Below are 22,046 nucleotides of genomic sequence, written 5' to 3'. Positions count from 1 at the left end.
ACAGGGTATAAAATCAGATCGAAAGAGAGGGAAAGAGAGCAGTCTGTAATGCTCTCTTCATTGTTTTTTTTTAGTAAACGTTTATGTTGTAATCGGTTTTATGCATTTCCCACTTTTAATTCCCATTCCCATTATCTCGCTATCTTTATCGAGTATCTGCTTTGCTCTCCATCGAAACTCTAGAAACAACCAGATTTCGAAAGCTCTTAACTGGTCTCAGATACTCTGTGGCTTTGTTTGTGCAGACTTCAAACTGGGGATTTACCCTCATAGCTTATCGGGTTATTCATAGATCTCGAATTCGTATTCGCTGCACTCACATATCAGAGCGATAATTGTCGCGACTTCTGTTTTTGGGTTCACATATTATGATCCATTAAATGTCTATATTTATTCGCACTCTAATGACAATGACGCATATTTGTTTGTCTACTTAACTGCAGTTCAATGGGTCAGTTCTACTTAATAATTAAAACAGCAAAACATAAAACAGCACTAACAGCTTCCCTAGTCAGAGGCTAATGAAAGGTGATAAATCATTTTGTGAAACAATGATATAACTTTTATGTTAATTACTTTGATACTCGTAATTATGCAAAGCTCTGTCTGATTTATCATATCATTAAAAACCAGCTATTTGTTTTTATTGTTGTCCACGCATATTACAACATTTTGCATGGAGAAGCGTATCCGGCGCGAGAAATTATATTTTTTTTGTCCTTCCAATATTAATTTGCATTGAATAATATAGTCCAATTAAGAGTTCGCGAGCCGTCATCTAAAATTACGCGATGTCTTTGTGGTCTTTGAACTTCATTAATATTTTTATTTTCAGGTCCAGTTTTTAAATTCCTTTTTTAACATTACTGGCTTGTTTTTTGAAAAGAATCGTTTAAACATTTTCAATATTTGTTGGTATTCAATTGGTTTGAATTACACAAAACTTGTTGTCGAAATGTTAACAAATTTTCTTATCACGTTAATGTAAGCAGTTCCTCAGGCAAATTCCGAATACTTTTTCAAAAATTACAAAAAAAAAATAAAAATTTTAAGGATACTAAAAAGAAGGATGAAAAAATTGGAAGAGGAAATTATAAAATTATTGAGAGTAAAAATATTATGAAAATTCTAGATTTAACAGCCTCGTAGTATATAGTATCCCGATCCCAATCCCTCAAAATTCCCCACAAAGTGGTCGGAAATGTTTAAGAATTTTGTCAAACTTTTTCGAGAAATAACAAAATTTCGAGAAATAACAAAATATACCACAAAAAAACCCCTACACGAGGTAAAAGTCTAGTGACGAAAGCAATTTCTTGCACAAAATTTCTGATATCCCATTTTGTGAGAAACAAAATTCAGCTTAATATAAAAATATGAAATAATAATAGAACAAAGGAAAATTGACATTCGGCACCGCGCAAAAAGTAATTTTTATGTACAAGGAAGCTCACCCTTTTTGCTCACAGTTTTCGCTTTTTATTTATTAATTTATATCTTTATTTAATATTTTTATATTAAACCGAATTTTGTTCGTCACAAAATTGGATATCAGAAATTTTGGGCTAAAAATTGCATTCGTCACTAGACTTTTACCTGGTGTAGGGGTTTTTTTGTGGGATATTTTATTCCCCAATTTTGTTATTTCTCGAAAAAGTTTGACAATTTTCTTAAACATTTCGGACATCTTTGTGGGAAATTTTGAAAAAAAAAACGACTTGATACTATAAGTTTACCGTTACCCAATTAACAGTTGTGTATTAAGTTGCAGCTTATTTAAATGGAAAGTACGATGTAAACCTTAGCGAGACAATCTAAAAGTGAAGGGGACAGTGGTAGAGAGGAGGTGACTGTTGCGAATAGGGAGATGCAGAGGAGAGGGAAAGACATAAGTGTAAAAGGAGACACAATGAGTCAGTGTAAAGAGTAAGAGAGAGAGAGAGAGAGAAAGACACAGCCCAAGAGGAAGATTCAGACACAGAGAGGAGGCATGAGGCTAAAGGGGGAACCAACTGAAGCTGGAAGCAAGGTCATCAAAGGGTTGTTTGCCTTGAAACAAGGCAACATATGCAAAAGTTCAGGTGCAGGAATACACATCAAAAACCTCAACAACAACAAAAGCGAAACAGAAAAATAAACAAACCAAAAAGAAGTAAAAAAAAGAATAACAATAATAAAAATCAAAACCGATTCAATAAACTTAAATAAATCTGGCGACAGATCTTTAGTGAGGCACGAGTACGTGTGCACGGGTTTTCATTGCCATGCGCCTGTCTGTCTGTCGGTCAGTCTGTCAGTCTGTCTGTCTGTCTGTCAGTGTGTGTAGAGGTGTGTTTAGGTGTGTATGACACTGTGTGTGTGCTTGTGTCTGGGCTTACAGATAATAATTGTGCACACAATTTATGACCAAATGACTAGGAATCAAACAAAAAGCCGCGACCTCAAGCAAAATCTCAACGAGACAATAAGGTGTGAGATTATGTTTGTGTGTTGGTGAGTACAGATTGGGAATTATAGATTGGCGACTGACAGATAAGGTGAAATGAGAGACACGTCGCTTACGATGGCCAATTACGTATATTTTTCTATTATTTGAAGCTGATAAGTAAAGCTCTGATTAGGCTCCAAAAATCAGCTGATCTCTCACTCTCACTATAACAATAACTATAAGGTAATTCTACAGAAGTATTTACAACTAAACGTATCTATGAGATACACATCAATATTTGTCAGCCTTGGATAAATCATGATGCGGCATTGGATTCGGATTTTGATATAGTTGTGGACTCAATCCGTCTCCAGCTTGGATAAATTATTTTGCGACGTTAAATCCGGACTTTGATTCGGATCTAGATGTGGATTCAAAACATTCTCTAGCTTGGATGAATCATGCTCCAGAGTTGACTCCGGATTTGAATGTGGATGTGAGTTCAAAACCGTCTCCAGCCGGACAACGGGCGTGGCGCAGATCTTTTTGCAGAGCCGCCTCAGCAGGCGTACCAAGAAGTAGAGACTCCCGATGGCGCAGAAAAGTTGCAAGCCCATCAAGATCGGCTGTAGATAAGGATTCGCATAGATCCTCATTATGACAAGCACATAGAGCGGCAATTGGCCCATTTCCTAGTTGGAAACACAAGAGCTAAGCTTTAGAGGATCGGTAACTGGATCAAAGGATCAGCTTGATTGATACTTACGAATTCATACCAAAAGGTGGGCACCATAACGTGACTCAGCTTATTGAGACCGTGACCGTATCCGTCCATGTTTGGCATAGGTGTCACCGACTGAAAACGATACTTCTCATTGAGGGGTATGCCCGACGTGGGCTCCAACAAAATGAAGCCCTCATGCTCCTCCGCATTCGGATTAAGTCCCTCAAAGTGTTCTGTCCAATCGTAGCTGCTGCCATAGAAATGTGGCGACGAAAATGCAGCAGGTGCATCATCTGCAAGATCAAACGAAACGAAAATTAAAAACATAAAAAAGAAATAAATACACTGAAAAAAACACAAACTTCTAAAGTCAAGAACATTCACCTTAAATATTTAGTTTTTAAAATATGAACATTATACTAATACTAAGAATATTAATATATAAATTCAAAGTTCTTAATATAATTATAGAAATCTCAAATTGTTAGGAAAGTATAAATATGTACTGCGAGTATTTCAAAAAATTATAAATTTAAAAAATCATTTTTATTTTTTTTGATTTTTGATTTTAATTTGAAGAACATTTATTCTTAAAATAAGAACTTGGCCTTATTTAAAATGTTCTCAAAACCTATATGTGTTTTCTTAATCTAAGAATTTTATGTTCTCGACGCATTTTTAAAACAAAAATTCTTAGTTTTGAGACCAAAATCTTGATTGTAGAAATTATTTATCAGTGTAGAAATTATTATATAGAATGTTAAATCATCAGAGAGATTTCCAGAAATACAACTCATACACGGGAGAAAGTCGTGGCAATATTTTAAGGCAAACAAAATCTGCTTAGGAAACGCAGATATCCCAAAGTTTAGAGTCTCTAGCTCTTATACTCTCTAGCTTAACAAGATAAGCAAACGGACATGCTGATTGAGAATATACAAGAGTCAGCCACGCCTTCTTCAAACTGTAACGTATTTTGTACTAGAACCTTTATACTTTTTCAGTACAGGGTCTAAATAAAGAATTAGAGGGGAAATTCTAGGAGTTAAAAAACGTACTTATCACACATTTGGACACGTCGAACATGCCCGATGGCAGCCTGACTTCATTGGTGATAGACAAGCAATTTGGCGCCGTCTCATTTTGCTTTAAAAGAGTATAGCGATAGCCCTTGATTCCCTCGTGCTCGTCTTCCCGCTGATAGTGAAGTGGGAGGATGCGACACGATTCACTGGCCATAATGTTGAGGGGCGTGTCCTTCTCGATAAAGGGCGGATAGAGGGAATTGTCCAAAGTACCCTTCACATTAATGGGACAACTCTCATCGATGGGTCCAGTGGGTCGCTTCAATTGCTCCTGTATTAATAGCTCATCATTGTAGGATTGAATGCGAAAGAAGTTTTCAACGCCAGGTTCCGTGCCTATATTGACAGTGAAGACCTCTTCCTTTTCCTTGAGAGCCTGTGGAATGAATGAACTGATGAATGATTCAATTGATCTGATTGATCCTTCAAAGCTTACATTGTAGAGCACGCCACAATTGGAGACAAGTGAAAGCCACCTGCTGATCATTTCCAGACCGGGACGCGTAAACTCCCAGAGGAAATAGTAGACACTGTCCGGCATAAACAGTTTCTCCCCCATGGTCACCGCATTGAAGCCTATAGCTGTAAACATCGAGTGGGTCTGGGCGGCCTTGGCGGCAGCTCCAATGAGGATGCTATTGAATTGGACAATTGTCTTGTTGAGAATGTCCGGGGCGACGCTCTCGTCCGGCAGGAACTCGACATGGCGATAGCGATGCTTGCGAAATGTGACACTGCTCTTCGTGCGATTCAATATATCGTTATACCCTACAATACTGTAGGTAATGGGTCCGACCTGCTCCAGTCGCACCTTCTTGTCGCGACCACTAAGAAACTCCTCCGCATTCGTGACATTGAATAGATAACTCTTGAGCTTGCCAAATGGTGAGTTTATCCAACTGTCCATTGTTGGCATCGATTCACTGAATTGCACATGCACCTTGGCCATCTCACGCTTATAGTCAATCCCGAAGGAGATCACAAACAAGTAGATGTTTAATGCACAGAATAGCGAAAGGAACACGATCTTAAGCCAGGAACATCCCGACTTTGTCACACTCCCCATAATCACACCGACAATTCCCACAGTGAATGAATCTAAACTGATGCGTCCGCGTTGTTGAGATCACGCGATCCGTTTGATTTCATTAAACTAATCTTTAGCTTTAGAATTTTCATATTATTCAAAAATTGCTGTCTTACATTGACTTATCTCGAGGTCCCTTCCTCTTGGTTCTTTTTGAAAACGAGACAAACAAATATGAATATAAATAAAAGCTGAGCAAAGTTAAAGTACTAAGCAGTGTGACGTGCTAACAGAATACCCTGTAGCAAGAAAAGCTCTCCATAATTGTTCGAGTGGTGATTGTTGTGCGATAAATACAAAATATATAAATGAAAATGAATAAAAAAAAACGTAAATTAACACACAACATAATAATAGTAAGAGTAAAAAAAATAATCACAGCGTACGGCAGTTCGCGCTAGTGACGAAAGCAGCACTAAGGGTGCGAAAGGCGACTAGCAAAATATACAGCTGGAATTGACAATTTGCTACGACTGTCCGATCAGATCAAGTTATACACCGATCGAAAGGTTTAGTCCAAACTAACAAAATGGCGTAATTAAACTTTTTCTAAGGGGGTGTAAATGGGAGGGAAAAAATGTAAATGATTGCCTTTTGTTAACATTTTTTATTTTTTAAAAGTTAAAATCGAATTAAAAATACGCGTTGATTGATACCTCGATAACCCGAATCCGACAACTAGTTCAAAAGATAATTAAATTTGAAATTTTTAGTGGACTTCTCAAAATGAAATAAAAAGTCAGTTTGTTTGTTTGTCTGCTTGCAAGGCGCTAAAGATGCTTAGCTGTAATGAAGTTGATTTATTTCTTTTCGAAAATCTATAAATGTTTGTTGTACGACATTTGCAAAAACCGCTAGCTTAGCGGGAAAATGCTAAGTCCCTCTAAGTTTGAAACCTCAACCTCAACAACCAAACCATAAAAGCTACACATATGTTCTATATATCATTGGAATGGTGTGTTTGAGGGCTTTTAGGCGTACTCTTAAACTTTTTTTTCTGAAGTACTCAGGTATTTTTTACGATTTTTATTAAATTTAAATACGTTGTAAAACGCAAAATTTAGCGTTTTTTTTGTATGTAAAACAAAAATTTTGGCTGAGGGGTTTGGAAGATATTACCTGTTAACTGAATATATACATTTTTCTATAGGTCGAAAATCAGGTTTTAGTACAAAAACCTTTTTAGGTTTATGAGATATCTCAACCAAACTGATACAATATACATTTAACTTGGTTTTATATATCCTGACCAAAGTTGGTTCAAATCAGACCACCAATTTTGGTTTTTTTTTTTTTATTAAATTATATTTTTATTTAAAATTTTTATATTAAACTGAATTTTGTTCGTCACAATATTTGATATCAGAAATTTTGGGGCTAGAAATTGCCTGCGTCACTAGACTAGTAACTCTTCTGTTTTAAATGCAATCAATCAGAAATTTGTAGGATAAATACTTACATGTCCAATATATACAACTTTTCATAATTTCAACTAATACCAAGTTAATTTCTTAACTAAATGGTATAAATTTCTAAGAAACTCAAGTTTACTTCCATCAAAACTTACACGCTCGACTCAACTGACGTATTAAGGGAAAGCATATGACTTGACAGTCTTAGGCTTTACAGGGTATCTAAATAACAGAAAGGCTATCAGCATCCAGCAGAGGGCAATCACGCTCCATCGGCTGCGAAATGTTAGTGATAGCGATAAAGCCACAAGTCTGACCCAGAGCATAGAATTTCACAAATCGTAATTATAATTAATGTCTCAAGATTAATTTTGTGACTCCGCTTCGATCTGCATCTTCCAACCTTCCGATGAATGCACCTGGACTCGATCATTGGCATTCGAATTGTTATTGGCAGCGTTAATTAGCTACACTTATTTAGTTTATTCGTAGCTATTTTTAAAGGCACTTTTGGATTATAATTATCGGACCATCGCATGGGAATAAATAAAGTGAGATTGTGTTATTCCCAACTGGTTGTTCTCTTATCACTGCAGATTGTGCAATTTCCAATTTGAAGTCTTATTATCAGTAACAGACAGGCGAATGCTATCAGCGGGGCAAATGGTCTGTCTGGCCGATCACACTGAATTGCAGTTATAATGCCATATCGGCTAATTCAGATCCGGTCTGGTATTGATTTCAAATACCCAGAATACTCTAATCGATAGAGTTGTATTATATGCAGCACCCATAATAATAAAATGGCGAATGCCCACCACTAGATATTCTATAGTAAAACTAGACGGAAGGAGCTACAGTCGAGCATTCTCGACTGTCGGAGACCCCGTACTTAATATGGAAATGCTAAGACTGTATTATATTTTCGACTACTTGTTTCAATGGCAGCTAAGTAATATAGTAGTAAACCGATTTGAACTGGTAAGGATGTATAAAACAAACTTAAAAGCATATTCTGTCAGTTTGCTTACGATATCTCACAAAACAAAAAGTTTTTCATACTAAGACTTGATTTTCGCCCGATCGGTCCTATGACAGCTTTATGGTATAGGGGTCCCATTTGAACCAACTTTGGTCAGGATAAAAAAAGGCAGGTTAGATACATATTGTATCAGTTTGGTTACGATATCACAAAAAACAAAAAAGTTTTTCATACTAAAACTTGACTTTAGACCGATCGGTCCTATGACAGATATATGATATAGTGGTCCGATCGAAAAAAGAAACAAGCTTGATTTGCCTGCAATATAAAGGAATCTACATACCAAGTTTGGTGTCACTAGCTTTTAAATTGTTCTTATTATATGGATATGAAATTTTCTATGTCGATTTTTAGGCGGTAAAGGGGGCGTGGCCAAATTCTGAAACAAACTTGATCTGCTTGCAATATAGAGGAATCTACATGTCTCTAGCTCTTATAGTCTCTTAGATCTAGGTGTTCATTCAGACAGACGGACAGACAGACAGACGGAAAGACGGACATTGCTATATCGACTGGGTTTTTGATGCTGATCAAGAATATGTACACTTTATAGAGTCTGTCAAGCCTCCTTCTGCCTGTTACGCACATATTCTTTATAACAAACCTAACAGACCCCTGACATTTTTTAAGTACGGGGTCTAAATATTTCTTAAGTAACTCTTTCATATTTATCCTCTGCGACTAAAAAAGGTAAAATGATTAGGTGCATATTTACTGCTATGTAACTATGACCCAATAAAGAATATATTCTTGATAAATATCAAGGCTATAAGTGGCCAAATCTGTGTTGTTTTCTGGATACAACGTGCAAATCCAGTTTAAATTTTAATGACACGTCCATTTGTGGGCATTGTGGGACACATAATTAGCATATCTAATAGTAACCCCTAGTTGTGGGCTCATGTCTAAAACGGTCATACCTGTTTCATATAAAATCTTTTACTAAATGTAATTCAATAATTTTAAGACAAAATAGCATATTTAATTCTTGTACAAACTAAAAAAATTAATTAACAAAAAACGAAGAGTTTATTGAATGATTTTGTTTATTGTAACAGGGTATATGATGAGCTTAACAATCTGCTGTGTCAGCAAAATTAATTACAGTAAACACCCTTTGTCGTTAAAAAAACAAACTTGACATAAAATCAAGTAAAAGCACTTTAGTCTTAAGTGCTGGATTCGTAGATACCCTCTATGCAGCTTCATAGTTACACTCGCTTTCATAGGAACATAAGAAACAATTTCATCTTTAACATTCATATATTTGTACTCAGCTATAGAATATATCACTGTATGGGGCTTTCCACTCTAGTGACGAATCGTCACGAAAAGTGCGAAAGGCGACTAGCAATATATTCACGACTAACCGAGAGCTATGTACCGATCGAAAGATATAGCTTTAACTAAGTGCATTCTAGAATTTTTCGAAAATCGCTTGTTTCAGGAGATAAGGCGGTGTAAATTGGCCACATTTTTATGTTTATCAAAATTATGCGTCAAATAAAACCTGGATAATCCCGATCCGACAACTAAGACTTTGCTACGACTGTTCGAGTTACATGCCGAACAAAAGGTATTGTCTTAATTAACAAAATTGCATTCTAAGACTTTTGCTAACTCACCTGGATCATGAGGTAAGGGGGTGTAAGTGGGAGGGAGCCGTTGGAGCCTTTTTATATAATTTTTTAATTTTAAAATTCTTCTTAAAAATACGCTTCGAAGGATACCTCGAACATCACAATTTAAAAACTGGTTCAAAAGATACAATAATAAAATTTGGAATCTTTAATGGCATTCCCAAAATGATATGAAAAGTCAGTTTGTCTGTTTGTATCATAGCATTAAAAAAGGTTAGATTTGATGTTGAGGATTTATTTCTTGTCATTTTACAGAGGAAATAAGGTTTTTTCCCCAACACTGGCGTTTAAATAGAAAATGAATAACAATTTGTATACACGTTGCTTAAAAAATAAGTAAAAGGGTATTTTGTGTTGTATGTATGTAACAGGGAGAAGGAGACATCTCCGACCCTTTAATTTAGATATATATTAGATCAGCATCAACAGCTGATATAGCCATGTCCATTTGTCCGTCTGTCTGATTGTCCGTCCGTGTGACCGCCTGGATTTCAGAGACTATAAGAGATAGAGCAACCAAATTTTGAACACAGACCGCGACGCCTACATTTTTTCAGATAAAACGTTAATCGTTATCTTTTTTTCATATCTATTATCCCACTTAATAGCTGCAAGATCGGACAGGTAAAACGGCAGTTGCGGCCTATTAAAGTTATTAATAATTATAATTAAAGAAACACAAGCTCCTAAAAGTATGTAACGGGTATTCGACTTTAGCATTTCCGACTAGTTTTAAATTTAATTCGGAAAATATTACCTAAAGGGTTACTACTTGAGAAGAGAACCATTAAAGAAAAACCTTTTTTTTATGCAAATATAACATACACATATATATATAGCATACGATACACTTCCTGTTGCCTCTTTATTGAACTCGAGTTTTCTTTTTGCGACACTTTTTTATTGATCCTAGTGTATATGAATAGATGACTCTCTAGATACTAAGTTGGATTTCCTTTTGTTTTTCAACAATGTTACAATAAATTTGGCCAAGTTGTTTAACCCTGTGTAAGGGTACATCAGATATATAATTAATAAAATATTTATGGTTCGCTAAAACCAAAAAGTACTTAGATTTATTTCTCGAATTTTTATTGTTTTTGGGTTTCTTTTATTGTTGCCAAAATGTTGTGGAAAAGGAAACTTATTGCTTAGATACACATAAAATATGGTATATGTTATATCTATCAAGCGATTATATCATTAAATATTCCATAGATGGTTTCTGTCGAGGAGAATTAATTGCAGAGGAATGCGTTTGGGGTTTTTATGTGCCTAATTAAAATAATAGCGTAATTTATTGTACACATTAAAGTCATATACATTATACAGATATAGATACGATATACATTAGTTTTACATATATATTCTTAATATATATTTGATATTATATTATATTATTGATTGATTGATTTTAGTTCGGGAAGTTCGCCAGTCCGTATTCGTAAATAATCCATTTTTTAGGTCTAATCAAGCACATTGAAATGCGGGGACGGAACTTCAGGTAGAACTTTTGTGACTTATTTGGAATATCGCACAATTTGTTTTCATTCTCGTTTTTGTGTTTGTTAAGATTTTGGCCAAGTTATTAATGGGTTTTTGTGTTTTCTTTTCTTGAGACTTATAGCGATCACGACCGTTGGACAGACTATAGGCTAATGCACTTTGAAAGCTCAGTAATGATTAAAGTTAAGTACTTAATAACGAGTTTCTACCAAAACATATACAATATACAATAAGTACATACACGTGTACATATAAGTCTTCCCAGCTCCATATTGTTCTAGATTACAACTCATTCGCAACCACATCCGCATCCGCACTCGTATCCGCATTTGCGTAACTAGCATAAATTTTGTATTTAAAACTAAAAGTGCCCTAAGGCCCTAAGAGACAATAAACCAAGGAGAGCTGCAGATCGCCGATCTCAGATCAATATCGTGGATTGCTTGGAGTGTTATCCTTGTTCTGTTTCTTGTTCATGTCCACCTGAGCGGTGGCCAGATAATTCGAGGCCTCCAGATGCAGTGTGCTCTGCCTGTGCGAGTTGCGGATCAAACAGAAGGTGGAGAGGACCAACAATGCCACGCCCAGAACACTGAGTCCCACAATGAGACCGACACGGATTTTGGGCGGAATTGTTTCAGCGAATCTCATCAGATTCGTGACTTCGTCGGGCAGATTATCGATGCCCTCCTCGAACCACAAAATGGGGAAGATGATGTCTGGGAAGTTGGCCACCTGCTTGATATCAAACACCTGACTGACCGCCAGATTGATTTGAATTCGAGCTCGCACACTCAATGTGGTGCCCATTTTCTAAAAGAGAATTGAATTGAATTAGAGATCGGAATCGATAGGAATAACTTTATCGATCACTTACAGGCTGCACATCGAAGAAGAACTGATGCTTCTCCTTTGTTGGTGGAGAAATGCCTTCAACTTGAGTCCTCAAACTATCGTCGGCCAGATAGAAATGTGGGAAGCTCAGCATAATGGGTGAGTCTAAAAAGAAATGAATTAGAAGAAATGCTGATCGTCCTCTTGTTTATTCCTTACCGTATTGACAGAGCGACACATTGAAGAGTCCATTCGGGGAACAGGATGGCTTGCCGGCTGGACAATAGCACATGTTGTCGGGATGGCTATCGACATCGGCGAAAACCCACTCGGGTGGGGTAAACCGATAGCCGGGCACTTCGTTAGTGGTCATCACCTCCTTCTCGAACACCAAGGGCAGCAGACGGCACAGATCTTTGTCGTAGACCTCCAGGATGCGGCTCTTCTCGATGTGGGGCGGGAATATGGAGCCATCGGTACCATCAAGACGATTGCAGTTATCCGAGGTCCAATGCGGCAAATGTGTCCGTCCATTGAACCTATCAATGATGCCATACTGCTTGATATCGTCGACGCCCGTGAAGACCGTCACACGATCCGATGAGGTGCCATTCTTGCCATAGAGAAGACCGAACTCCTCATAGGGCAACTTCTGTTCCTTGGGCACCACATCCTTGGCCAGTTTCAGCAATGGATCCTCATAGCCCCACAGCAATTGGCCCACTGAGACTTGCACAAATGGCTTGATCTTCAATATATCCATGATACTTGCCATTGCCAAGCGGAGGAATCTGAAAGAATCCAAGTTCAAGTTCAGTTTCAATTTCAATTCAAGTGGAATTTGGCATTGGAATCTCACCTGGCTGCATGTTTACTCTGTGAGGTGGCACTCAGCATGGGAATGTTGGGCACAATAACCACATCGTCTTCGGGTCCAACGGACAGATCTTCACGGAACTTGTAAATCTTGCGCAGATTATAGCTCAGCGTTCCATTGTCATTCTCCACAATGTTCACCTTTTCCCATGTCTCGCTATATGAAAATTGCAGCGATTACTTTCAGGTCTTACACGTGCCGAAGAAGAGGAGGAGGGAGGGGGCACTTACCTGTAAATATAGGGTCCCACCTCATCAACAATGGCCTTGGACCCGTTGCTTAGAAAATCGTCGGCGTTTGTCACATTGTACACATACAAACTGATGCGGGGCTCCACTGGAGGCTTGGCCCACCATCCAAAGGTCTTGGTTCCCACACGTAGCGCTATCATCCGATCAACGACGACATTGATCAACGCCGTGAATTGGCAGGCCACCAAAACGCCTCCAATTATCAGCACTGCACCAATTGCAATTGTGATCCCTGTGAATGCACAAGTAAATGGTAAAAGAGTTACATTTTAAAACAAGTTTATCGATAGCTACACATATCGATAGTTAAATTCATCGATTTATCGATCTATATATTGTCATATTTTTCGATTACTGGATCAATGATTACAACATTTGATCAATAGATCGATCGACTACTTTATCAATAACACCAATTCCGATTGTGATCACTGTGAATGCATTAGCAAATTGTAGTCGATTTATGCATATAATCGATTTATACGAATTTATATATTTATCGATTACTATATCTCTGATTGGTTGCCTACAGGATCGATTGTTTGCCATCTCCATTAACTGATAGATTGAATTACTAGCTTCATAGATCACTAGGTTAGTAGGTTAAAAAGTAAAACGCCTACTACACCGATAGTTTATGGTATCTATCTCATACTGTATTTGTAGATAATAACATTATTTGCATATTCTCAAATCGATTAATCGATCACTTTCTCACTTACAAGGTTTATCGTTTATTTGATTCATATATCTATCATTCTCTAGATCGATTTATTGATCAATTAATTAATGGCTCACTATTAACCCTACAGATACCGGACAGCCAATGGGCCAATCGGCCTGAGTGAACTCGACTTCGGTCGAGCAGTCAGAATAACCTAGACTAACCGAACCTAATCGATGGCTGTATCAATCGCTTACAAGACTTTTTAACTTAATTTCCATTAGATTGATCAACTACTAGGATTCTAGTTTCAACGGCAAGTAGATCACTAGAATGATAATTAACTAGATAAGAACATTGCTAGATCGACCGATAGCCAGTTATATAGGTTTGTAATTAACTAGATTACATTTTTAATAGATCAATAAAATTCTATAATAATTGATACTAATCACTTACTGAATCTATTACTTGCAGTATTTGTTGGTTTCGAGGTCTATCGCTCGCTAGATCTATCGATTATATATACGATCGATAGGCTCAGTATGAATAGACTGAATGAGTCAAACCGCCCGGAAAAACCGAAGCTAATCATGCACCCACAGCACGTTTTCTGTTTGACTGAAATCGGCTAATGGGCCATAGAATCGAAACTAATTGGGTTCAGTTCGAAGGTCTGAGGGCCAGAGGGGTTAGTATTGGCCGTAAACTAAACGTTAGTTTTTATCTCAAGTTGCATTCTTACATAAATCTCGAGAATTTGATCTTTTAACCTTTAGAAGCTGATCTCTCACTGATAATTAATTCTATTCATACAATAATATCATTGAAAATAGCCTGCAATTAGCAATTAATCATTCGCTTGAATAAATGCATAAATTACAGAACCACTTTAATAAGATTTAACCTGAAAGTTGGCTTTATAATAATTTTATTAAATGCCGATGATAATATCAAAGCTCATGATAACCCAGTTTCAAGTTCTAATCGCTATAATCATTTTTGCCATCGAAACTCTCGACTTCGATCGATCTATAAATATAAATTGAACTACATTCGCCTATTTATGAAACTTCAGAACGCAATAGACCTAGTGTATGAATCATCCAAAAATGTGTGAAATAAATCGTTCTAAAGGCAGGTAAACAATGATGTGCCTCGCTAACTGAACAAGTATCTGGAGTTTGTGTAAAGACCTTGATAGAGCAACTCAATGTCCGTCCGAAGCTTGGCTTTAAGTATTTAAGTATATAATACTTATGCGTGGAATCAATTAGAATTCCAAATTGAAATACCAGTATAACCAGTCATAGAAAATAACAGCCAGTAGTTTCTGACTAGCCAATGACTTCAATATAATTCAATTCCTATTCAATACAATACGGAAATCTTCTGGATTCTTATATAAAGAATCATTATTGGGCAATAAGTGAATGGATTGTGGAATTCCAATGATCTGGCAACTTTCCCATTTTAATTAAAGGGAATTCGAGTCCTCAAATTTCTGGCAGCGCTTAATAGTAAAATATCCTTATTAAGTTGGCTGCAGCTAACTAACAGTTAAGGAAGCGCGGTTTTCCACTTGTTAAGTTGGCTGCAGCTCACAAATTGGTCTTTTCTTTACTTGGTACTCTTAATTTTAGATGCTAGGCTTCTACTTACACCATTTGCGCAGATATGTGCTGGATAATTTTGTGCAGAGTTTGTGTTTGGGTCCGTTCATGTTGTCAACGTGTAAATCGCCTTCGGGTTCTCAACTAAAATTGCATAAAATATATGAAAGCAATATTAATAAAAAAAATCTCTGGTTTCATGGCGAATCATAAACTGGGCATTTTTAATGCGAAAATAAAGCGTGGAATATTTTGTCATATGAGTATGTTAAAATATTATGATCTCTCGTCTTTCCAGTTGATAGTCGGGCAAAGTTGCAGAACTCTAGACACTACACAATAATCATGGTAATAATGATGTTGACAGTGATCATTGTGAGCATTTTATTGTTATTATTATAAAAACATTTGACTTATTTTTAAAACAAAGCAAAAGTGTAGAAATAATCGCAGAGACAAGTTGAAACTTGTTCAGAGGGAGAAGCTTCAGACCCCCAAAATCTCCCAGACACGTTTCTGGGCGTGTTAACCTTGTGTTGTCTTTGACGTTGTTGTATTTGTTTCTTGAATTGTTATTGTTGCTTTTGTCTTTACTTGATTTATCAGAGACGCTTTTCGACACACTCTCTTTGGGCTTTTGTGTGTGTCTCGTTATTTGGACAAAGTGATATACAATCTTTTGTTATGCTATTTATTGTTATTGTTGTTATTGTTGTTGTTCTTCAGAACCTTGCCAAGTCAGCACACTGGGTACAAATTTTGATTTTTGTTAAGAGTTATTCTTCAGTTTTTGTTTTCATTTTTTTGGATTTAACTTTGCTTTTTAGGCTTTTACATAATTACTCATCTTTAAAGCTATTACTTATTGCTATTGTTGTTGCTTATTGTTGCTATTAATGTTGACAATAAGCCAACAAAGGGCACAGATTGAGTTACTAGATACTATGCAAGCTCGCTTAACCTCCGACTTTGACTTTAACTCCAACTTTGACTCTAACTGCGAGACCAACTACAACTACAGCTACAACTACAACAACGACTCTCGATTCCGGCACAAAGTCCCCAGAGTCAAGCAATTAAAATTTATGCCAAAACGTCTGAACGTCTCTTAATGGCCATGCGAGCAGTTTTCATATACGTTTTTTAAATAAAAAAAACTCAACAAATATATGAAAAATTTATATTTATAATTTTGGCAAACACCTTGACCGAGGCCAGGGCTATTGTTGGGCCATAATTTCGATAAAGCGTGTTGCCTGTTTGCTTGTTAACTGCTTTATTATTGACAATTGCAGCCAAAAGGCGCAATGAAAACATTAAAAAAACATTCAAAATTTCATTCATTCGCCAACCATTTGCAGGCGCCTCACGAAACAATAGAAAAATATCTACGAACAGAAAAAACTCAAAAGATTTAATTGCCAATGCGTCAATTTGTCAGTTTATAAAAAATTTGTCTAGTTTTGTTGTTAGGCAAATCTTTCGAGTCGACTTTTATGCAATCAATGAATTTGCAGTTGGAGAGTTTTGTGATCATTAAGGCCTGTAACTGCTCTGTTATTTAATATCACGTCAAACTAGATACACACGATAACGCATCCAGATACATGTATGCATCTGTATCTGTAGCTGGTGCTATTGGCTTTGTTTACGGTAAAGTGCATTGCAATTCGGTTTATAGGCACGTCTGAAAAAGGTTCGCTTTGAAAACGCATATCTTCGTGTCGGACGGTTTGTATTTATTTGCGGTTAAACATCACTTGACCATGTCACGGAAACCAGCAATAAGTTTATGCTATTTTTTCTTGTTTATCTTTGTGTTTAAAGCATACCCTGTAACCATAAAATGGCTTAGAAATGACACTGAAAAACCAACAGCAAAGGAAATAATAATGAGATTAAAAACTTTTCGAGGGTATAGCAGGTATTTCAGTAAAAACAGCTAGTTGCTAGCAGGGTATCTCTTCGCTTATCACTCTCCACTTACTTATTTTCGACATAGGTATAGCAGATATATTAACAATAGCAGAAGAGTTGATATTGTCAGATACTCTAATAATACAGGGTATCTGCTCGTCTAGAAATCTCCACAAACACTCGATCATTGTACTTTGAGCTTATAGGCACACACACACACATTGAGATGAGTTTGTGTATTCCGCGGAGTTTAGTGCGCTCTGAAGGTCGCTGCTGCTCCGATATAGATACAGATACAGATACAAATGCTCAGCTACAGATACAGATACAAATGCTCAACACATACAGTTAGTGACGCCAAAAGGCCAGTTCGAGCCACGTCCATGTCCACGCGTATTGAATAGTAATTAACTAATAATTATTTATACATTTTTCTTCTTTTTTCAATTTTGTTTTGGATTTTTTTTTAAATTTTATTTTGACGACACTCTGACCATAATCATTGGGCCCATCATTGAGCCGCTTTGTATGGGCCATAAATCAAGCAGCAAATTGCTTTGGCCACTGAATGCCAAATTGACTTTGACTGGACATACATTTTATATTTACAAAGTACTCGAATCTATATGCTCGTATACTCTATCATATGATTTGCAATTGAATTTTCAGTATTGATTTCGATTAGAAACTCGGCTTAACCTGAAGAGCTGATTGCAACAAGCTGTTGCCTGATCAGCCGGATCCAACCAGGCGTAACAACATCGACATCGACATCGACATCGATTTCAATGGAACTGCGCCACTGTTTATACAAATTATCTGAGGAAATTCTTGGTGAATGTTACAAAACAGCACAACAACTGGTACGACCTGTTTCGCTAACAGCTGCAATTATCTGAATATGATTAGAATCAATGTGGACAAAGATTACAGCTCGTCAGGTTGTTTATTATCAGCTTTGCTTGATTCTAAAACAGCTGCTTTGTTTCTTCCCCTTACTGAAGAATGCGCCCTAAACTATGCTATGATTCTTTTGACATTCTGTTTCTTGTAATTTTTTGTATGGGATGATCTCAGAAAAATTTTGTATGAAAGAGAGGAAAATGTGCCCAAAAATGTAATTTTTTGCAAGTTTCAAAAAATCATAGTTTTTTTGAAAAAAAATTGTTGCAGTCACCATTACACTTATTTGGAGAAATTGTTTATGCAGCAAAACATTCAGCCCTAGAAAAAAAGTAAAAAAGTAGATTTCTTAAATTCTAAATTTTCAATGTGTACTTAAAGGGTTAAGGAAAGTTTTGTATCATTCAAACGGCATTTTGAAGAACTTTCTATTGATGCCAAAATGTAAATAAAATAACTTTAAGTAGGGAATAGATTTAACTTTAGTTTTGTCAAAATAATTTTGTTCACCGTTGTATCTTAAAATTTTAAAGTAAGTTTTAAAACAATCGTTCAATATATCGACGTTCTTTAAGCAACGATTTTATTTGTTGTATTATTATAAATACTAACTGCCACAAATTATAAATTATTTTAAAATTTAATTTATCCATTTTTGTTAAATTCAAAAAACTATTTATTTTAATTCAATAAACTTGATATTTTGTCAAATCTCTTCACCATTTTTTTATCTTTCAAATGAATTAATTTCTGGTTATTAAGAACACTACAATTTATAATTGCTTTTGCGCTGTTAGATATTGATTGAAGACTCCTGATAAATAACATTTACGAGTAGTATCAGTTTTGATAAAGTTATTTAGGGAATTTTCAGCTGTTTTCTATTTTCAGCTGAATTCCTGTAACAAATGTCAACAGTTGTTGGCAGTTTAGCATAATGTGTGCTGTTTTCACTTGAGACTTTTAATGGTTCTTTCACTGTATTTGTATTTTTGTAATTGTTGTTGGTGCAGTTTAATTAACAACTGTTGGGGCCTTAGCGTGAAATTGCTTTGCGCTTAAACTTAAACAGAATCCAACATCACTTCAATAGAAACTTACTTTCTACTAGCAAAAAAATAAAAATAAAGTGCTGAGTTGCCAATCTTTATACAGACTGACTGGGAGAGACTGTGAGAATCGCATCGAACTGAAAGTGGAGATCCGTCATTGCCAAGCACACAGCACACAACATACAACACAGCACTGGTTAACTTGCAGCACTTTGCGGCGCCGCATAATTTCACTGCGTTTAAGTGTTGCACAAACACAACAACAACAAGTACAGCAGTAGCAGCAGCTACTTAGTGTAAACAATTACCCTGACCCATTTTATTCAACGTTGTTGTTGTTGTTGTTGTTGCTGCTGCTGACACTGGTCGGGCCAAAAAGTGAGCGACAACAACAGCAACAACAACAGTCAAGCTGTTGACAATTTTTGTTTAATTTGACTTTTTATTTTATTTTTTTTGGCTTGCTTGCCTGCCAAATATTGCGGTAAAGCTGCTGCCACTTATGCTGTTGCTGTTGCCATTGCTACTGCTATTGTTTTTGTTGCATTTGATAATACGTACAATAAAGTGATTTAAGTTTTTTTTTCTTTTGTTAAACAATAGCGTCAATGACATGTCTCGGTGACAATTTCAATTCCATCTCCATCTCGGCAGTAGGTCAGTTTAGTCTTCTTATTGTTGCTGTTGTTGTTATTGCGAAAGATGTTAAGGGGAGGAGAGAAGTGGGGAATGACTGGGGCGAGGGGAAGTCTGCAGACAAAGCGCGACAATTGTCGCACCGCACGCAACTTTAAAATGAATCATTTCAACGTTACATACATACATTCACAAACGGCACGCTCTTTGAAGGGCTTTTAACTAAAACTAACAAACGCACAATCTCTTTTTACGCACGCTTTTGCTCTCTTTACACTCGCCTCTCTCCTTTCGCTGGCTTGCTAAAACGGATATATTTCAGAGCTCAGTCTGTGTGTTTGTGTGTGTGTGTGCTTGGATATGTTATGTGGTCAGCGATTTGGCTGTATTTATTTATGTATTTATTTATTTATTTCATTTCATTTTATTCCATTTCATTTCATTTCATTTAAAGCGAATGTTATGCGCGCTTCACTTTGATTTCGATGTTTAGCTTTTATTTCGTTTTGAGTGGCTGCTTCTTCGTGGCGTCAACAGCGAAATTTCACTTTTTCCACATAAGTAATCATAAATAAAAAAAACTATGCACGTATGTACATACATACGTACATATATACAAACATCAAATGCGCTCTTGTATGTATGTGTGCTGAAGTTACACATGTATCTTAATGATTTTCCGCTTTGGAGCGCAGTTAAAGTCAATAAGCATGTTCAATTTGGTTACATTTGGCTGACTGGCAAGGTCTTGCAACAGCCTTTAAATAATGATACATATACAATGTATGTAAATGTATCTACATATATTTACATATGTACATATATTTGTCTTTTTCTATTGATGTGGCTTTCTTGGCATTTTATCAACGCCCAGCTCGCAACTTTTACTGCAGTAATGGTTTGGAATGCGACTACACTGCACAACGTGCAACATATATATACCATATACAAATGTATGTATGTATGGTGTTACACTTGTTGCCTGTTGATTTTGTGAAAGACACCAGCGAAACAGCGAATCATGAGCAAAAGGAGGGATACAAAAAGCGAGACAGACAAACAACCACAACAACAACTACAAGATTTGCTTGTCAGGCTACCGCAGGCATTTCAAAATAGTAAAATTAACACATACTCGTGGACAACACACTCACACTCGCACACTAACACACAGACGCACACAGAGAGCGAGCACGAGTCGGCTTTACACTGATAAATATATGCAATCAAAATTCTTGTCTTTTTAAGTAACGCACCCGGCAACGGCTAAAACGGCAACGGCAACGGCTAAAACGGATTTACGGCTAAAAAGCAACGACTTGTACGCTAGCAAAGCCGCTGAGAAACTGAAGACTTGAAATGCGCGCACACTGAAAAGATGTTTAGCCAGCGCAACAGCAACAGCGCAACAGTCAGTGAAGTCAGTCACCGTCGTTGTCGCCGTTGCCGTCGCAGTCGCAGCTGTAAAAGCTCAAGCTCAAGCTCAGCTTGTGTTGCGACAAAAAACCAGATAAACAGGTAAAAACGTAAACGGTCAGCGACGTTATCGCCAGCTTCAGCTTCTACAAGTACGCCAACATCAGCGTCGGCGTCGTCGTCGTCGTTGGCGTCGGCGTCAAAAGCGAGAGTAAGCTTTAAGTGCTCAAGTGCTAAGCATGCTCAGCATTTGTTTGTACTTCGTACTCGCACTCACACTCGTACTCTTCGGTTGATGAGGAGTGCAGCATGAAAGCTTTTTGCTCATGCTCGCCTTGCAATGCATGTAATAAAAGCTCTGCTAAATGCCGTTTGTCATGCTGTTGCTGTTGTTGTTGCTGTTGTTGTTGCTGTTGTTGTTGTCGTTGCTGTTACTATTTCTGCTGTTGCTTTGCTATTTTTTGTTGTGCTTTATTTAGTCTGCGCATGCGTGTATGTGTGTGTGTGTTTGTGTGTGCTGATAAAAACAAGTTTGTTGCTTGCATTGAAGTCTTTCGTTTCGTATCGTTTCATTTTATGCTGTCGATTCCAAAACGTGCAACGACAACGACAACAACAAACATATCTATGATTTCCACACACAAAAATGATTATGCCCAAAACGAGTAAATGACTCACATTTGTTGTTGTTGTTTGCGAAACACCCAACAACAATTACAACCACAAAGAATTTATGCAGCAGCCACACTTGATGTTGTTGTTATTAATGTTGTTGTTGTTGCTATTGCTTTATTTCTATAGTGTCCAACTTGACACAAGCCCCTGCCATTGTTGTTGTTGTTGTTCTAGTTGCTTGTGCAATATATTTACAGACAAGAATCGCAGAATCTTTAAGTTATTTTGGTTATCTTCGTGTTTACTTAACACAAATATGACAACTGAAGATTGAAAACAGAAAA

At 36.7% G+C, this 22,046-nt stretch overlaps 2 protein-coding genes across 2 annotated transcripts; both read right to left on the bottom strand.

The window, feature by feature from the left end:
* Nucleotides 1-2,558: 2,558 nt before the first annotated feature.
* LOC117784864 (scavenger receptor class B member 1) lies at nucleotides 2,559-5,360 on the bottom strand. Its single transcript, XM_034622714.1, has 4 exons — nucleotides 4,674-5,360; nucleotides 4,211-4,613; nucleotides 3,195-3,445; nucleotides 2,559-3,120 (listed from the first exon to the last, which is right to left on the bottom strand). Exons 1-4 carry the CDS (start codon nucleotides 5,301-5,303, stop codon nucleotides 2,788-2,790), a joined length of 1,617 nt encoding a protein of 538 aa, XP_034478605.1. The 5' UTR covers nucleotides 5,304-5,360; the 3' UTR covers nucleotides 2,559-2,787.
* Nucleotides 5,361-10,682: 5,322 nt separating this feature from the next.
* On the bottom strand, nucleotides 10,683-21,070 carry LOC117784865 (scavenger receptor class B member 1). Its single transcript, XM_034622715.1, has 7 exons — nucleotides 20,928-21,070; nucleotides 15,213-15,307; nucleotides 12,866-13,118; nucleotides 12,618-12,791; nucleotides 11,978-12,549; nucleotides 11,802-11,923; nucleotides 10,683-11,737 (listed from the first exon to the last, which is right to left on the bottom strand). Exons 2-7 carry the CDS (start codon nucleotides 15,271-15,273, stop codon nucleotides 11,351-11,353), a joined length of 1,569 nt encoding a protein of 522 aa, XP_034478606.1. The 5' UTR covers nucleotides 15,274-15,307; nucleotides 20,928-21,070; the 3' UTR covers nucleotides 10,683-11,350.
* Between the last annotated feature and the right edge of the window lie 976 nt (nucleotides 21,071-22,046).

The sequence above is a fragment of the Drosophila innubila genome, assembly GCF_004354385.1.
Source record: "Drosophila innubila isolate TH190305 chromosome 2R unlocalized genomic scaffold, UK_Dinn_1.0 1_C_2R, whole genome shotgun sequence".
Classification (NCBI taxonomy): Eukaryota; Metazoa; Arthropoda; class Insecta; order Diptera; family Drosophilidae; genus Drosophila; species Drosophila innubila.
Note: the sequence above shows the minus strand (reverse complement) of the source record. Positions and strands in the feature narration are given on the sequence as shown.

Coding starts and splice junctions, on each gene's coding strand:
- LOC117784865 (XM_034622715.1), bottom strand. CDS start 15,273: ATGAACGGACCCAAACACAAACTCTGCACAAAATTATCCAGCACATAT. Junction 12,792..12,865: donor GTGGGACCCTATATTTACAG/GTAAGTGCCCCC, acceptor ATTTTCATATAG/CGAGACATGGGAAAAGGTGA. Junction 11,738..11,801: donor TCTTCTTCGATGTGCAGCCT/GTAAGTGATCGA, acceptor ATTCTCTTTTAG/AAAATGGGCACCACATTGAG.
- LOC117784864 (XM_034622714.1), bottom strand. CDS start 5,303: ATGGGGAGTGTGACAAAGTCGGGATGTTCCTGGCTTAAGATCGTGTTC. Junction 4,614..4,673: donor ATTGTGGCGTGCTCTACAAT/GTAAGCTTTGAA, acceptor TTCATTCCACAG/GCTCTCAAGGAAAAGGAAGA. Junction 3,121..3,194: donor CCACCTTTTGGTATGAATTC/GTAAGTATCAAT, acceptor GTTTCCAACTAG/GAAATGGGCCAATTGCCGCT.